The following is a 15,707-nucleotide window of genomic DNA, read 5'->3' as shown; positions in this document are numbered from 1 at the left end:
GCTCTTGCTGCAGCCATGAATGCACCAAGCAACCCAACCCACTGGCTGTGGGTAGGGTGAAAATGGGAACGTGCCGGGATGAAAACAGATTGGGTCCTGAAGTCAGGAGGAGACCGGCCAGAGGCTGGAAAATCTGCTGGATGAGGAAAGACCAAGAGAGCTGGGGCTGCCCAGCCAGGGAGGAGGAGGCTGGGGGGAGACCCGAGGTCTCCCAGGGGAGACTACAGCTGAGCAGTGCCGCTAGCGGCCAAGCTTTGGGAGCTGCGTGGGCCTTGGGCCAGGGTCACCTTGCAAACTTTCTCCCAGACTGATTTCCAAGCCTACAGCTGAACTTCATTCAGATGCTGAAGAAACAGAGAGGTTAGGCCAGGCCCCACATCGAGCCCGCAGAGGTCCTGGGAGGCACTGGCTAAGATGTGACAGGCCAAGAGATCCTCCTAGGTGAAACAGCCCGACACCAGCTAGGGAGAGGACACAGTTCAAGGCAAGGACCACTTCCTTCAGCCCTTGCTGCCACTTGGCTGTGCTGATGATGAGGATCTTCGTCCCTGGGAAGCACCAGAGGCCCCAGCAGGTGGGAAGGGCTCTGGGGCACAGACCTTCTCCCAGCCAGGAGCCACCTTGACCTGCTGGTGGCACCAAGCACCAGCTTTAAAGAGTGAACTACAATTTCCTCAGCTGAAAACGTCGTTTCCTTTGGGATGAGCAGGAGAAGATGTGCCACACCATGGGCTGGGAAGGTGCTCAGCAGCTTGCTGTAGGCTTGTGTGTGTGTGCTGACTTCACGCCGGACATTCCTGTTGGTGCTGGCTGGCTCATCTTGGCTGGGCAGGAGCAGAAAGGCATGCCTGCAGAGGCCCAGACACAATTTTACCCACTTCTCATGCTTATTCTCGTCAGATGCTGAGACCCTGCAAAATGTTTCACTCCCCGTTAGCCTCTACAGCCCATATCACCGCTCACCGAAGGCAGAAGAAAGACTCCAGTTCACCTCCACGGGCCGTGGATGAGGATCTTGTATGCTAGGACTAGAAGACAGCTTTTAAATAACAGCCTCTAAGCAGAATTTCTCATAACCGCTTCCAGCAGGACAGCTGTGTTCGGAGAGATGTTCTCTTCATATCGAGCCCGTCTCTTCTTTTGTCCCCTCTTCCCGCATGAACGCTTTGCGGTGAGCTGCGGAGCATGGCTGAAGGGGAAAGCTAAGCCTCCTTCCGACAAAATAGCACTTAAAGGCCTGATGCTGCTGTAAAGGCCAGAAATAAAAGCCTAAGCAGGAGCTGTGATATGCGAGGCGGCTCTATTCAACAAGTAACTCGGATATCCGGAAGCTGCACAGAGTTGTAATTTATTTCACTTTGAGTCCAATAAGCTCAGACGGCCTCTAAAAGCGGAAGATGCTCCAGGCCCATCTGACTTTTTCTCCTTCTTTCTTTCGGGCTGGAGTAAACAAAATGCAAAAGCCCATTCAGCGAAAAGGCTGGATGCGGCAAACTTTCACCCGATGCTCAGAAGATGCAATGTCTGTTTGCTGGCACAGAGCAAGGCATCAGCCCCAAGCACAGCCTGGGACCAGCAACAGCTATTTTCTCCCAGGTGCCTTCATATTTCGGAGCTGTGGAATAGGCAAGCTTGGCTCAACAGTGAAAGCACCTAGGAGAGGAAAGCAGAGCTGGAAAGATTATAGCGGGGACGCTGCAAGCTCCTGGCTGGGACAACTCAAAAGCCCAACTGGTTTTGGTTAGGGAGCTGTGTCTCAGATGGGTCTTACGGGACACAAATGTCATGAGAAGCCAAAGCTCTGCTGTCTCCTGCACAAGCTGCTGAAGCCGGGTAGTGAAGTGGGTGAGAACTGCTGACCTTCAGGCTTTGGGAGAGGTCCTGGCCACCCCCCGCCCAGCATGGGGCTGGATCCGGGTTGTCCCATCCCTGGATCTCCAGAGGAACCCTGCAGCTTCCGTGTCGCTGGTGCCCAGCTTTGCAAACAGGCTCACAGCTCTCAGACGGGTGTGCCAAGGCCTTTGTGGCCTGTGATTTGGGTTTTCTGTCTCTTGTACGAGAAGGGTTTGTCCCAGGTTTGTTCTCCACTCTACCTCTGTCACATGTGAGTCCCGTCCCTTGCCGACCTGTCCTGCTCACGCATCCAGACCTGGTACATGCCCTTTCCGAACTGGAACCATTATCTCCTGCGGAGGAGTGCAGGCAAGCAAGTGCAATTGCTCTGTGTAGCCTTGCTCTGCTTTTGTCTTCTCTTCTTTCAGCAGAAATCCCTTTTTTCCTCCTTGCTCAAAGCCACCAGAGATGCTCTGTGGCAAGAAGGCTCTCACCCTCCTTCCACCCCACCAGCAGCCCCAGGAGCTGTGTGTGTTCCCCCCCAACCCCAGCCTGCATGTGCCGGCAGCTGCTGGGGCTGCAGGGATGCGCTGCTGCTCTCGAGCCAGCTGCCAGCCAGGTCTGGCAACGCTGCCAGGAAACAAAACCTTCACACGGCTTGGAAAAGAGAGATTTTAGTCTGGGAGTAAGGAAAAGGGATTCCACCAAGTGTGGAAAACTCCCCAGGAGGGGTTTCTCGCCTGGCAGCAAGGCTACGGGGCGGCAGACGTGCTGGTGGGGGCTGATTCCTTCCTTCATGGCTGCGTCACCCGCTGCTTCTGACTCCCACCTCGTTTCTCGGAGCCAGCCTTACGACTCTCCACCTGCACGGCAGAAGCAAGTCAATTTTCCATTTCGGATTAAGTGCCTGGTGTGACAAATGTACTTAAAGTCAGGCGGGGAGACTCCTCCACAACCTGCAAGATGGGTGTTTAACATTCTGACTGAGCGCCTGGCCGTGCAGGGGTGATGGAGACGATGCCAGCGTGGCTGTACACCCCCGGGTCGGCAAGGACATCCGTGTGGCTCCATGGTCCCTCTGTCGTGCACTGCCAGGGGCTGCCATTGTGCGGTTACGGCACTGTGCAGCCATGCACAGCCCTTAGTGTCTCAGGAGCAACGTTGACAGCGTTGTTTTGTTTTAAATGGAATTAACGTAAACACCTGAGCTTCCCTTTGTGTCATACAAACCCTGCTGCAATCCAATTTTAAATACCTCCCTGCGGGATGCCTCTCGCTGTACCCACACTGCTCCTCCCCAAAGAACACCGTCTACAAAGGGGAGGGGTGAGAGAGAAATTCTGGCCCTGTTCAAGGCTCCTGACACGACCTTTCCTCTCCCCGTCAGCGCCGGCTTTCCTCCAATGATCGCCGAGGGACTGGAGGACCAGAGGAGCGGTTCCCCCCATCGCAATGCTAAGCTGGGGTGTGCTGGCTGGGCCCCAGGCGTGCGTGTGAGCGGTGTCCGAGCGTGGCGGGCTGGAGCCGGTGTGATGCCTTACCCTCAGACGTCTGGAGGACCAGGGTCTTGCTGTACGGGCTGACTCCTGTTTTGTTGAAGGCTTTGACACGCGCGCTGTACGTGCTGTTGAAGTGAAGCCCGTCCACTGTGCACATGGTCTCCTTGCCCACGTACACCTCCTGCAAAACAAGCACAGTTAGTGCCCAGAGCACAGAGTCCTGGCAGGGGGGAAACAGCTCCCGGTGGTCGTGACACCCAGGGCTCAGCCACGCTCTGCTACCTGGGGCACGCTTACGAGCACTGGATATGGACAAAGCAGAGCAAAACGGCCCTATGATTTGGTCCTTGAGAATACTGAGCCATAAAACCAGCTTCTGTAGGGGAAGGAGATGCTACTCATATACGATCAACTCATAAGGCATCAATCCCAGCCAAACTCCCACCGAATCCCGGAGGAGTTCTGCCAGAGAGAGGAATTTACACAGACTGAGCCCAGGACACAGAAACATCCTGGCAGAAAACAATTTTCCATGCTCTCGGGTGGCAGAATCAAAGCGTTCCTTGAAAGCAAACAAGGTGGTCACACCGAATGGGCACTGACTCACCGATGTGTCACCCTTCTGCTGACATAGCCCCGCTCAAAGGAACGGAGCTGTGCCAGCAGGGACAGCGGTGAACAGGCCTACGGGCGACCCAAACACACGGCTCATAAAAACATTGACTTGCAATAAGCAGATCCCACGACAAACCCCTGTCTGCTGCCCTTGGCAGCGCAGATGGAGGCTCCGTGCGGGCTCCCACTCCAGAGCCCTCCGCCCTTCGCTGCCCGAGCTGCCGGGCGACTCGGGGCTGCTGCTTCCAGAGCCAACGCTTGAATCCGGCCCCTTTCCTTGCAGGTGGCTGATGATGTTAAAAGGTCTCCTCTAACCAAAACCATTCTATGTCCCCAGAGCGTATAGGGGTGCTGCACTGCAGAGCAGAGATGATGGCTTCCACCCCTCCTGAGACCCTGACCGGGGCTGGGAGCAGCCCAAGCCACAGTGGATCTGGGAATAGTGACGGATTGAGGAAGATTGGTGATGGGACGCTAAGGTGGCCCTGATCTACCTGGGCTCCAGCACCCACAGAGCTCTCCTGTGGCCGGCCCGGCTCCCAGTTCACCACCCCAGGCTCACTGCAAGGAGCCCCTTTGTGGCCTGATGCCCAAAAGCAAAGTCCTCTTGCCTCAGGACACCGTCCCAGTCTCTCCTGCCTGTTTGTGTGGGAGGTAACTAACAGGCTGGGCGACACACTGACCTGTTCTCGGCAGGGACTGTCACCTGTGTGACATTCGGCATCCCCAGCTCGCTGGGCAAATCGCTGCCTGACACGGTCAGCTCGCTGCTTTCAGGCAGGAGATCGGCTCAGTGACTTCCCCTTCATGGCACCAGCCGTGTCCCATCGGCTGGAGCAGCCCTCTATAACCCCAGCAGCAGGAATACCACGCACATCCAAGCCCCTTCCCACTGCTGGTGGGATGAGAGAAGACCGGTGTACCGGGGAATCGCCCTCACCTTGCCGGGGTGGCTGTGCTGAGCCTTGGTCACCCCAGACCCAGCCTCCTGCTCCCTCCTCTCTCCAGATGCCACCCACGTCACCTCTCTTCTGCCTCGACTCTGCTCTGGCTCCTGCCTGCCTGACTTTCTTGTGGATGAACTCAGAAAACGCGATGGGCTGGTCCCTGCGCCTGCTCTCAGTGGATGCGAACACGCCAGGATAATTATCAGCGTGTCGGATCAGGGAAAAATCATATTTTAATTGTGTAATTACAGCAATTTAAAAACCCTCAGGCCTTAAACACCTCTGCTTGCTGGCAGCTGGCAAACCATGAGTCTTTCATGGCAATTAGCATACCTTGCATGAAATATTCAGCAACCTAAAAAGATGGAGCTTCCAATACGTTCTTTGCATTTGCAAGTCATATTGGTCACTGGAAAGGTATTTCCAGCCCCTCAAATAACCTTGGCCCCCAAAAGAGCCTGCAGCTTGTCTGCACCCTCAGCTTCCCCGGGTATCTCAGTAGTGAGTCTTATGTATCCAGGGAATAAGGGGACTTGCAATAAAGCCCGGGGAACTTTTTGGTAGGGTAATATCGGAGCCGGGAGCAACATCTTGCTACCAGGAGCGGCTTCGTGCTCCGAGCACTTACCCTGAACTGGCCACCGTTGCCGTCATCGAGCTCCAGGATGTAGCCTTCCACCTGCACCGTGGACAAGGGGGGCTGCTTCCAGGACAAGGTGGCACTGTTGTTGTGGGTGCAACACTCCTCTAGCTGCAGGATGGGGGGGGCCGGCACTGGGGAGGAAACTAAACACAAATTAGGGTAACCCTGGCTGCTAGCACCACAGAGGAGGAGCAGGGGGATAGCGGCAGCCCGTGCGTTTCAGCTGGAGCGTGGAGGATGCATTTATTGCCTTGGAAGGCGGCACGGCATGAGGGATGTTAACTGCGATCTCGGGGGCGTGAGGTGGGGGGAGCAGAAAGGACCATTCTCCAAACAAGCTCCACCAAATTCCTTCACCCCGCAGCCCGGTGAAGCTGAGATTTCCCCAGCGCGTCTCTGCTTTCTTCCCGTTTTCTAAAGCATTTTGGTGAAATATGGCAGTGCAATAAGGTACCTGGTATAAAACTGCCTGGACCCTTGGCAGAAGCCGGTCCCAAACCTGGGACGCGCTCCCACAGGCTCTGCAGGGCTGGCCTTATCTACAACCCAGCAGCAAGCGCTGTGTGGCTTTTCCAAAAACAAATTCACTGCAACAAAACAAGGGATACGAGAGCAGCAGAGACGAGCCTCGGGACCTGCAGAACAGGGAGTACCTGATCTTTGTGCCGTGGTGGAGTCTGTTCTAAAAGGACCGTCAGGGCTTTTTCTGCTCAGACTGCTGAATAAGACTAGAAAATTAGCATTAATAACACTAAAGAACCAATATTGATCCTGATGCCAATATAAAATAGACAAGGATTATGCTCAGCCCGTTCTATCATAGGAGGCCGCACTCCCAGCAGGGGACGGCCAATGTGGGACACTGCGAGCGCTGCGGCTTCCGGAGGAAGGGAAGGGCTCAGGGCTCCGGCACCAGGGCAAGGAGTGCTCAGGATCCCAGACATCAAGGAAGAGAGAGAAAGAGAGAACTCAGCAAATTTTGTAGTTTCTACTGAATGTGCCTGAAATAATGGTCTGAAGTAATCCCATCGGCAGTTTGGGTCAAGTGCCCGGGTCTCGCTCCTCCTCATCCTGCACCTGGTGAGCTGGAAAACACTGAGACCTTGAAATCTGCATCCCAGAGCTGTCTATGAAGTAAATATTTTCATAAATTCAGACTCTAGAGTCTTCTAAAAGTGCAGTCTTCCCACGCATTAGAAGAGACCTTACTGAAAAGTAAAATTACTGAAAGAGAAATCAATACTGTGTTGCTCAAACCAGGACACGGGAACAGCCCTCCCAAACCTCCTCTCAGCAGAGCAGCTCGTCCTCCCTGCCCAAAGCCTGACAAGAGCCAGTGAAAAAAAGACGTGGAGAATCCAGACAAGACGTGGAGGAGCCACGGATTCCCGGGAGAGAAAAGACGGGACTCACTGGCAAAGGTTCACCATTCACCACCTCCCTCTGCGACTCCTTCACCTCCTGGGTTGGATCCTCAGCAACGACCAGGCTGAGGGCCTGGAGAAACTGAGCGGAGAAAAGGCCTCGCGTTACAGCTAATACGGCAGAAGGGATGCTGCTCATGCCCAGCACGTGCTGGCAATGGATGCGGGACGCCCTGTACCTATTGCTCACCTCTGCTCTTTATCGAGACCTCTGGTGTTGACCTGTCTCCCCTGGTGCTGCGACACGAGTTTGGGATCCAACCTCAAACCTTCTGCAACGTCTACAAAACGCAACAACTTATTTCCCCAGCGAGGGTGAGAGGAGAGAAGAGCCTCCACCAGCTCTGCCCCGCCTCCACAGGGGAGGGCGGGCAGCTAAACTAGCAGCAGATTTGCTCTTATTAATTAAAAATAACCCTCTGGGCTAAATCGAAAGAAGGGAGGGCAGGACCACACTCACGTCTCCACGACTGGTGTGTAAGCCTCCCTGGGTTTGGCTCCTCTCGCGAACAAGAAGTGTTATTGACACTTCAAATTAACTGCCTGGCTAACGATGAGCAGCTACGAGCGCTCCCAGCAGCCATGCCCAATGCAGCCTTCTCACCGCAGCAAATACCGGCGGGGCCATTAACCGAAGATGCTCGTTATCGTTACAGAGGAAGCGTCTGGTCAACAGCCTTCCTGCGTCTCACCGCTGAGAAATGCTGGTGTGTGCAAACGGTTACCGAGTCAGGAAACCCAGCCGTGCCGGCAATGAAGAGCCGTGCCGGCAATGAAGAGCCGTGCCAGACCCATAGCTGGTGGCCTTTTCCTCCAGGCAGCTCATTTGCACCAGCTGAAGGTCCGGGCCTACGTTCAATGTTCTCCTGAGCTTCCCTGCGTCACAGCCCCATCTTCCGTCAGCTTCCCAGGGCTTGCCAAATTGCTCACAGGTCGCAGCGGCTCTCTGCTTCCTGCAAAGCGATGCAAATGCTGTGGCCCTCCGTGGTACGGGAGAGTGAGCGCAGAGGGACCGGAGAACGAGGAGGAAATTAAAACTGAAGCTCTAAAACAACAGGGAGGGAGAAGGGAAGGAGGGAAGACCCCCCCCCCTCAAGCTAAGTGGTGTGGCTCTTTGTGCCTTTGTGTTTGGAGGGACAGCATGGCTGCCTGCAGCAGGCAGCGCGCTCGCTGGCCCCTGCCAGATGCTGCTCGGCGCTGAGCAAGGGAGCGTGTGTGAGCAGAGGTCTGGCAAGTGCCTTGTGCTGCTCCCGAGACCCTGCTCCCAATCTGCAGAGCGCTTTCTAATGCACTGCCAGGCAAAAGCAAGCTCCCGGCACCTTGACTGAGGCTGCCCCATCCCTGGAGGTGTTCAAGGCCAGGTTGGACGGGGCTTGGAGCAACGTGGTCTGCTGGGAGGTGTCCCTGCCCAGGGCAGGGGTGTGGAATGAGATGGGCTTTAAAGGTCCCTTCCAACCCAAACCATTCTGTGATTCTATGATCTGGCACACAGGTGCCCAGGGATCCGAGACAGGGAGGCAGCTGGCTGGCGCAAGGGTGCAAAATACACAGGAACGGGCATAACTCTGGGTCTGGGGTGCCCAATCTTGCTGGGAGATGATGAGAAACTCTCCCTCTGCTGCCCCTTCCCTGTGATGAGTTGCATGGAAGCACTCAGCATGAGCAGAGATGGGTTTTTGAAAAGCACTGGAAATATTCCTACCTTTCATCTGCACGAAGTCGAGCTGATGGATGGACTGCAGCAGAGGGGCGTTGTCAAGGTTCAAGTCGAAGTCCGTGGTCATCCGGGGTGTGAGCGTCCCCTTTCCCCACTGGTCCTCGGTTAAGTGCACTCTCCTGATGAGAGCGTCGGAGATCTGGTGGCAAAGAGCAGCCTCAGCTACCGAGAGCCACCGGGGCCGTGCGCTGGGCCTTGTCCCTACTCTGCTCTCCTCCTTCCCTGCGCCTCCCAGGCTGCCACTTCTGTCCGTGACTGCCACAGGCTGGGACATCACACGTGGTTTCTAGCATCACCCTTTGCTGCAGTCTTGGATTGGCAGAGGGACCCCGGGAGCTTTAGGGACTATTTTAGAGGTAGGGTCTAGTACCAAAGGGACCAACCCAGGAACGAACGGTGGGATGCCGTTCTCAAGCGCTGTTATGTCCGTCTCTCACTGGAGAGCCACGAGACAGCACGTTATGATGACTGCTCCAGAGATACACCACCGCCTGCTGCAACCCTCTGGTCAGAATAAGAAATGCCCCCGGCCCAGTTCTGCTTCTCTCCTGCCATGAACCTGGAGGTGATGAGAGGTTGGCCCTTGATTTTGTGGCTGGAAAAGCTGAGGACATCATCCTTGGTGGAACTCCCCCAGCTCTGTGGCATTACCCCAGGGCCCTCGGCTGTGCAATGCCTTTCCCGCTCCCCTCGCAGCGCCGACGTGGCCAGATCCCCACCAACCTGCAGGAAGCCGCTGGGGTCGTTCTCCTTGATGACCTCCAGGCAGTACTCCATCAGGCCCGTGGTCTGGCGTAGCTTGACCGTGCAGTGAGAAATCTGGTCTCGCACCACCTGCAGTGGGACAAGGAGAGCGCCTTTGCTTGGAGCGGCGGGGTTTGGGCAGACAGGGAGCAAACGGGCTTTGGTGCTGCGTGGGCACAGGGAGAGGGACAGGGCAATGCGAAGGGAGACAGAGACTCAAGGGAGGAGAAAAAGGCAGAACTTGTCAAGATTCATACGCCGAATTCCAGATCCTTGAGAACCTGGCGAACAACAACAAGCCTTGTTTAGCGCAAAATTATTAACCCACGTAATTATTCCAAGCAGTAGGGCAGTTGCTTGCCCTGCCTTTAATTAAGACAGCTTCCAAATGGCAGCTTATGAACTCCATGGAAAGCAAATGCCTACCTCCATAGATACACAGCTGCTGCCACAGCCTCCGTGGGGCTGCCCCTATCCATCCTCAGCGCGGAGCCGGGATGAGGGGCTGGCTCTGGGGCGGCTGCATCCAACGGCCCTGGGTGAGGAGCGAGCCTGATATTTTGGTATTTCCAAGAGGAAGGAACACACCGCCTCCCCCAGCTTCGCAATCTGTTTGAGATGCTCGTGTTTCAGCATCCCAGCACTGGAGCACAAGCAAGCCTGTGGTTTAGCCAGTGCCTGCGGGCTCTGCTGACCTTCCCTAAAACACAGCGGAGAGGATGGGATTCGGGATGTGATACCGCGAGGGTGTATTTGAAGGCTGGCTGGTCCCTCATGCTGAATCCCTGCCGGAGACAGCGCAGGTCTGCGCCCGGTGTAAGCGAGATTTCTGTCACGGGAGATTGGCAGAGCAGCTCAGGAAGAGAGATTTATGCGTTAGAGGAACGTGCCCACAGCAGATAATTTTCTTTTTTTTTTTTTCCGGAAGAGCTTTAAAGCTGTGTAAAGTTCTCCACCAGGACCGAACAGAGCTATTGCAGCTCCGGAGACCGCAGCTATTCAGGATGTTAGACTGTAAAGACAAACTTCCCATCAGCATCTGCACCTGCAGTGCGATGGAAAAGGCTGCAATGAGCAGCGATTAACATTTCTGAAGGCACGGTTGTGTCCTCAGCACTGCACTCGGTGAATCCCAGCGCCTGTGGGCCCACTGGTCGACCCCCCCTAGGCTGAGGAGCATCTCCGCCTTGTGAGCATCCCAACGGTCCGAGGGATGGGGAGGAGAAACGAAGCACATGTCAGCCCCCTGCGGCAAACGAACCTGGGTTTCCAGGGGGATGATGGCTCCTGTAGGGCAATCAATCACATCATGTGTTGCTTACTTATAATTTAATCACCTCTACTTAATCACCTAACAGGAAGAAAAGAATCACCAGTCTTCCAACTTGGGACAATATATCTGCTTCTGTGAAATGCCAGGAAACACCCTCCGAGCCGGCTCCTGATTTTCCGGCAGTAGCCATTCCTTGCTGTTTTTAGCAAGCCCAGCCCAATGTCTCCAGCCTGCATCCCGGACGGCTCTGAGACTGGGCTAGCGAGCAGCACGATCAGCACACACCAGTTTTGGCCTCAAACACTGTCCTTAGAGGGAAGACTTCGCCCAGTGCCAGTTTCTAACACTTGAGTGCACTGGAATGACTCTGCTGGGATGGACCTTCTGGATAAGCCCCTGGACTTCCTTTCTCTGCGGGGATGGTCAGTCCTTTGGGGTGGGATCCAGAAGGTGCAGCGGGGGTGCAAAGCATTGCAGCAACCTGCAGCCCCTTGTTTAGCTGCAACATAAAGCAGCCCCTTGAGCTAATTAAAGCTGTTCTGCCCAGAGAGCGATGCTGAGGGGTTGTTCTGCTCTTGCAAGGGTTTGTCGGCCGTGCGGATGTTGGGTCTCTCAGCCGCAGACCATGGTGCTACCACTGAGTGTGAGATGAGCCCAGCCTGTGGGCTCCAACCTTGCTGTTAGAGCGTATCCCGATCGCACCGACTGAGCCAGAGCAAAGGTTTTGCATTCCCGGCCTGCTGGGCTGCAGATGGGCAAGTGGGGATCCCCCGCCTTGGTCACCCAAGAAAGCAGCCTCCTCCTTTCGTTCCTCTGCGGGGAAATGCACACGCCATCAGGAAGACAGCGAAGATGGGATCGGTAAAACAATCTTCTTATCTTCTTTGCAGCTCAAATCTCTGTCTGGTTTGCCCAGGATAATGAATCTGTGAGCCTCTCCCTGCCCCAGTAGACGCTTTCGAAGTATTACCATCAGAATTGCCATCTGCTACCGCCAGCCAGACACGAGCCCCCCAAGAAACAGCATTTGCTGAGTGAGGACAGGGACAGTGTCCCTGGACACGCCGCTGGCTCCCCGGCACCCGCTTGGCCAAGAGATGGGGCTACCAGCGAGGTGAGGGGACACGCCACCACTGCGCCGGTGGCAGCGTGAGACCTGCGGGGCTTTGTGGCACTGGCTGCCAGGAGGGAGCTGGGATGCGGAGATGCCAGTCCCGGCTTTGCCCCTCTACCCTGCGCGTTCCCCGGCGGCAGGGTGAGGTGAGGGCAGCGCCAGGCAGCTCTGGGCTGATTAATTACCGAGCTTCCTGGCAGATTATCCCTGCTAATAAAGGTCTGGGCGGGAGTGGAAGTGTTTGCTGCAGGCTGCCACCGAGGCTACGTAAATCTTTACGCACATGGGTGCAAACTGAGATACAAGAAATTCCATTTAGACCTAAGTGAAAGCTTTTCTTTTCCTTAAAGGTGGTCAGAGACCAAAATAGAGAGGCTGTGGAGTCTCCAGCCTTGGAGACATCCAAGCCCTTCCTGGAGGCGGCCCAGGGCTCTACGTGCTCAGACGCTGCACCCAAAGCAGTGGCTGCGGCTCTGTCCCAGCCCACACCTTCAGCCCCAGCGCTCCTGCCCTTCTCTAGCTCTGCCATGCCCTTCGGGGACCCAGCATCTATTCATCTGGAGAACTAGAGCATGAAACAGCAGTTTAATTGCAGCACCGACACAGCAGGCAAGCCGACAGCGGAAATCCACGTTCCCATCACCACCGACAAACTGTTTTTGAGGCAAGAAGAGGGATCTTTGGTTGGGAGCTAGTGGGGCTTCGTGCCTTTACAGCTTCTGCGCTCCATCCAAGAGAAATGGGATGTAGACAGGAACAGTGGGACTCCACGAATCGCTTTGATTAGGGAAATCAAAGGTTTTAAAAATAAGCATCCCCCACAATCAAAGGTTTTAAAAATAAGCATCCCCCACACCATTGAAGGCACGGTCTAAGCTCAGTGGGGCCAGTGAAGCCGAAAAGTTTTCCATATGGCCTTAAGCATCCCATGGTTCTCCTTGTGCATCTGGGATTTCCAGTCCCTGGGGTTCCTCAGCTCCCTGTTACCCCAGTAATGAAGAGTATTTTGATGAAGAGAGCTGGAAGTGAAATCTGGAAGTTCCTTAAGCCTTTGACTCACATAATTAAAGGAGGCTGTGTTGGGCTGAGGGGCGGCCTCAGGAGGCCTCAAAGGGCCAGGAAAACCAGGCTGCCAGGAATTCTGCATGGAGGGAGCCAGCTTACAAACCTCTCCTTGAAACCACGCGGGTAGCACACCTCACCGAGTGGCGGCATCTTCTGGGAAAGGGCTAATGGCTCAGCTGCTGAGGGGATTTGGGCAGCTCCAAACACTTTTCTTTGTGGTCGTTTTTTATCAAATGCCTTTTTTTTCCCTTTAGGTGCCAAAGGAGGCAACAGCCAGCACCCGGCTGCTAATTACAGCCTATAAAAAGGACTTTTGCTGCGCACTCGCAGCAGTTCACTACTACCTTAAAATAGCAAATTTATTTCAAGAGCTTTACTTCCCTGTAAGATGACATTAGCTATAATTTACATTTTAATACAGCTCCTAGAAGGCAGTAACATCTGCACTCATCTCTACTTAAATGTCTTCCTCACCTTCCTCCTCGTTTTAGTACTCGGCTAGATAATCGGTTTTCAAGGCACTCAACCTCACTTGAACCTTGGCTCCTCACGCCCGGGACGAGTCCTGCCGCGGATGTCACATGGAGGACAGGGAGCCTCCTCATCCCGGGCACACCATGGGGACTGGGGTACGGTCACCTGCGTGGCCGTGGGGACAACGTTACGGGGAGCAGCGCAGCAGCGCTTCACCGCAGGGCTGCAAACCCAGACAGAAAAATCCCCGACGGAAAAATCCCTGGGACAGATCCCGAGGGCTTCACTCTGCTGAATGCCATAACTATGCATCCTCCGAGCAGAACATTTCCAGGTGGATGTTTCCATGGTGACTTGCCTCTTGCTATTGGGAGAGGAGGCTCCGGCTGGAGCTGGGAAAAGCAGAGCTGCTGCGTTAACGGCCCTGTGCGATGCTGGCGGCGGCACGACCTGGAGGCTTGCACAGCCTGTTCTGATCAAAGGCTTCTGCACGACACCAACAAGTGTGGGAAGCTGCAATAGGGAGACCTGGTCTCCAGTGCAGAGCCGCTGGAGAACATGGAGCATAGATTCATAGAATCATAGAATGGTTTGGGTTGGAAGGAACCTTAAAGATCATCCAGTTCCACGCCCTGCCATGGGGAGGGACACCTCCCACCAGACCAGTTCCTGATCACCAGTGACCTAATCCAATGGAGTACACCAAGATCCCTTGGGCTTCCTGGAAAATTCTGACCGTAACCCCTAAAGAAGGGTCATGGACCAGCATTTCATCTCTGGAGATCCAGCGCTACGGACAGGAGCCCTTGGTGAGTGTTTCCTACATAATTAGCTCCCCTGGGAAATGTGACAACCGCTGTTGGCAAAGACATCCTATGACCTGAAGGCCAGAAGGCCAGAATGGTCCACCACACTGCTGAGGGCTTAAAAGGAGGAGCTCAGTTCATGTGTGCTGTGGACTGAGAGATTTCTTCCTAGGACAACACTGCAGGGAAGCCTCTGTGTCCCCTGCACAAACCAGCTCATGCTGTAGGGCATCTTCCCTTGGGGAAGACCATACCGGTCCTCTGAAAACCAGGGTCGGCAATGAGGAGCCGGACAGACAAGGAGGTCTATCCAGGAGGTGCAGCAGGCACCTGGCCCCACTGCTCCTCCAGATGTTATTTTTTTAAAGCCTGGGTTCTTAATCTGAATGCAAATGTAGGGGGAGGGTGGGGAAAGGCAGGGAAATGTCCCTTCCAAGTTCATTTCCTCCCAAACCTCTCCCCGTTCTGGAGTAATTAGTGTTAGCCCACAGGCAAACCTGGATTTGTGCCTGCCTCCATGAAATATGTGTCAAGCCAAAGTAGGTCAGTCCTGAAACCGAGCTGACCCCGACTCTGGGCACTGCATGGGAATGGGAACTTGGGCTCTCCGGTGAAAGGTGCCTGTGGTACTGTGCCAGCCGGCAGGCTCTGTCCCTCCGTGCTCCTCCTCCTCGCTCACACAGTGCCACATCGTGCCATGCTGGCCAACCTCCCAGCAGGCAGGAGGGGCAGCCCATGGAGAGATGGGCTGCAGCCAGGGCGCTGAGGCTCCATGCCGGCTGCTGGAGCAACTAGTTAGGATCTGAAAGGGCTCCTGGGTGGCACAGGTAAGTCCCACTGGTCAATCTATCTGCTCATCTCCTCCTCAGCGGAGATGTTCTGGGGACATGGCAGTGGCAAGTGGACACGCAGGGCAGGCTAGGATGCTCTGGACTGGTCTCCCATGGGAAGGGGTGAAGCTATCACCGCCAAGTCAGCAGCCAGCTGTCCTAACGTGAACATCAACCAGGACAAGCCCCACGGTCCTGCAGAAGGACACACCACAGGTCCAAATTCAGCACAAAGCACATGCCAGGGCACGTGTAGGACGGTGCCGAGCATGCAGCATGCCGCTGTGGATGGGGCCGGTGGAGGCAGGGAGGTGGCCCCTCTGCTGCACAGTTTCACCCCCTCCATACTGTCCTTCCTGACACCCTGGAAGTGCTCCAGAGCCTCGGAGAAAGAGCTGGGGGCTTTGTTATCCCCCCCCAACCAGCCCCAGCCTCGGGCAGTGGGGGGAATGTCCCATCGTGAGGCAGCTGCTCCAGGCACAATGCTGCTTTCATGTCTCATTCTGTTCCCCTGACCCTTTGAGCGAGGCCAGCCCAGCCCGTGCCCAGCTGGAGCTGCAGGTGCTGCCTTTGTCCAGGGGTTTCCTTGGAGGAGGCAAAGGGGAAGCTGTCCCGTGCGGCGATGATCCGGGCAGCCCCTTCCCCGGGGTGGGAGCGCACGCGGGGACAGTGGCAGCTCTGGGGAAGGGGGCGCAGGGGGACAGGCTGCAGGGTGGGTGGCAA

The 15,707-nt window shown here is 55.5% G+C and overlaps 1 protein-coding gene across 5 annotated transcripts in view; it reads right to left on the bottom strand.

The window, feature by feature from the left end:
• Positions 1–15,707, bottom strand: part of TRIM9 (tripartite motif containing 9) — a 65,841-nt gene that overhangs the window by 11,333 nt on the left and 38,801 nt on the right. For 3 of the 5 annotated variants that reach the window (XM_074583549.1, XM_074583551.1, XM_074583553.1), the window contains exons 4-7: positions 9,402–9,512; positions 8,664–8,817; positions 5,523–5,680; positions 3,375–3,513 (exon numbers count right to left, since the gene is read on the bottom strand). In XM_074583549.1, coding sequence (XP_074439650.1) covers positions 3,375–3,513; positions 5,523–5,680; positions 8,664–8,817; positions 9,402–9,512 — 562 coding nt within the window. The remainder of the gene's footprint in view (positions 1–3,374; positions 3,514–5,522; positions 5,681–8,663; positions 8,818–9,401; positions 9,513–15,707) is intronic. The other 2 variants (XM_074583550.1, XM_074583552.1) reach the window with 1 other exon arrangement.

This window comes from Larus michahellis, chromosome 4, assembly GCF_964199755.1.
Source record: "Larus michahellis chromosome 4, bLarMic1.1, whole genome shotgun sequence".
Taxonomy (NCBI): domain Eukaryota; kingdom Metazoa; phylum Chordata; class Aves; order Charadriiformes; family Laridae; genus Larus; species Larus michahellis.
This window is presented reverse-complemented; position numbering and strand designations above follow the sequence as displayed.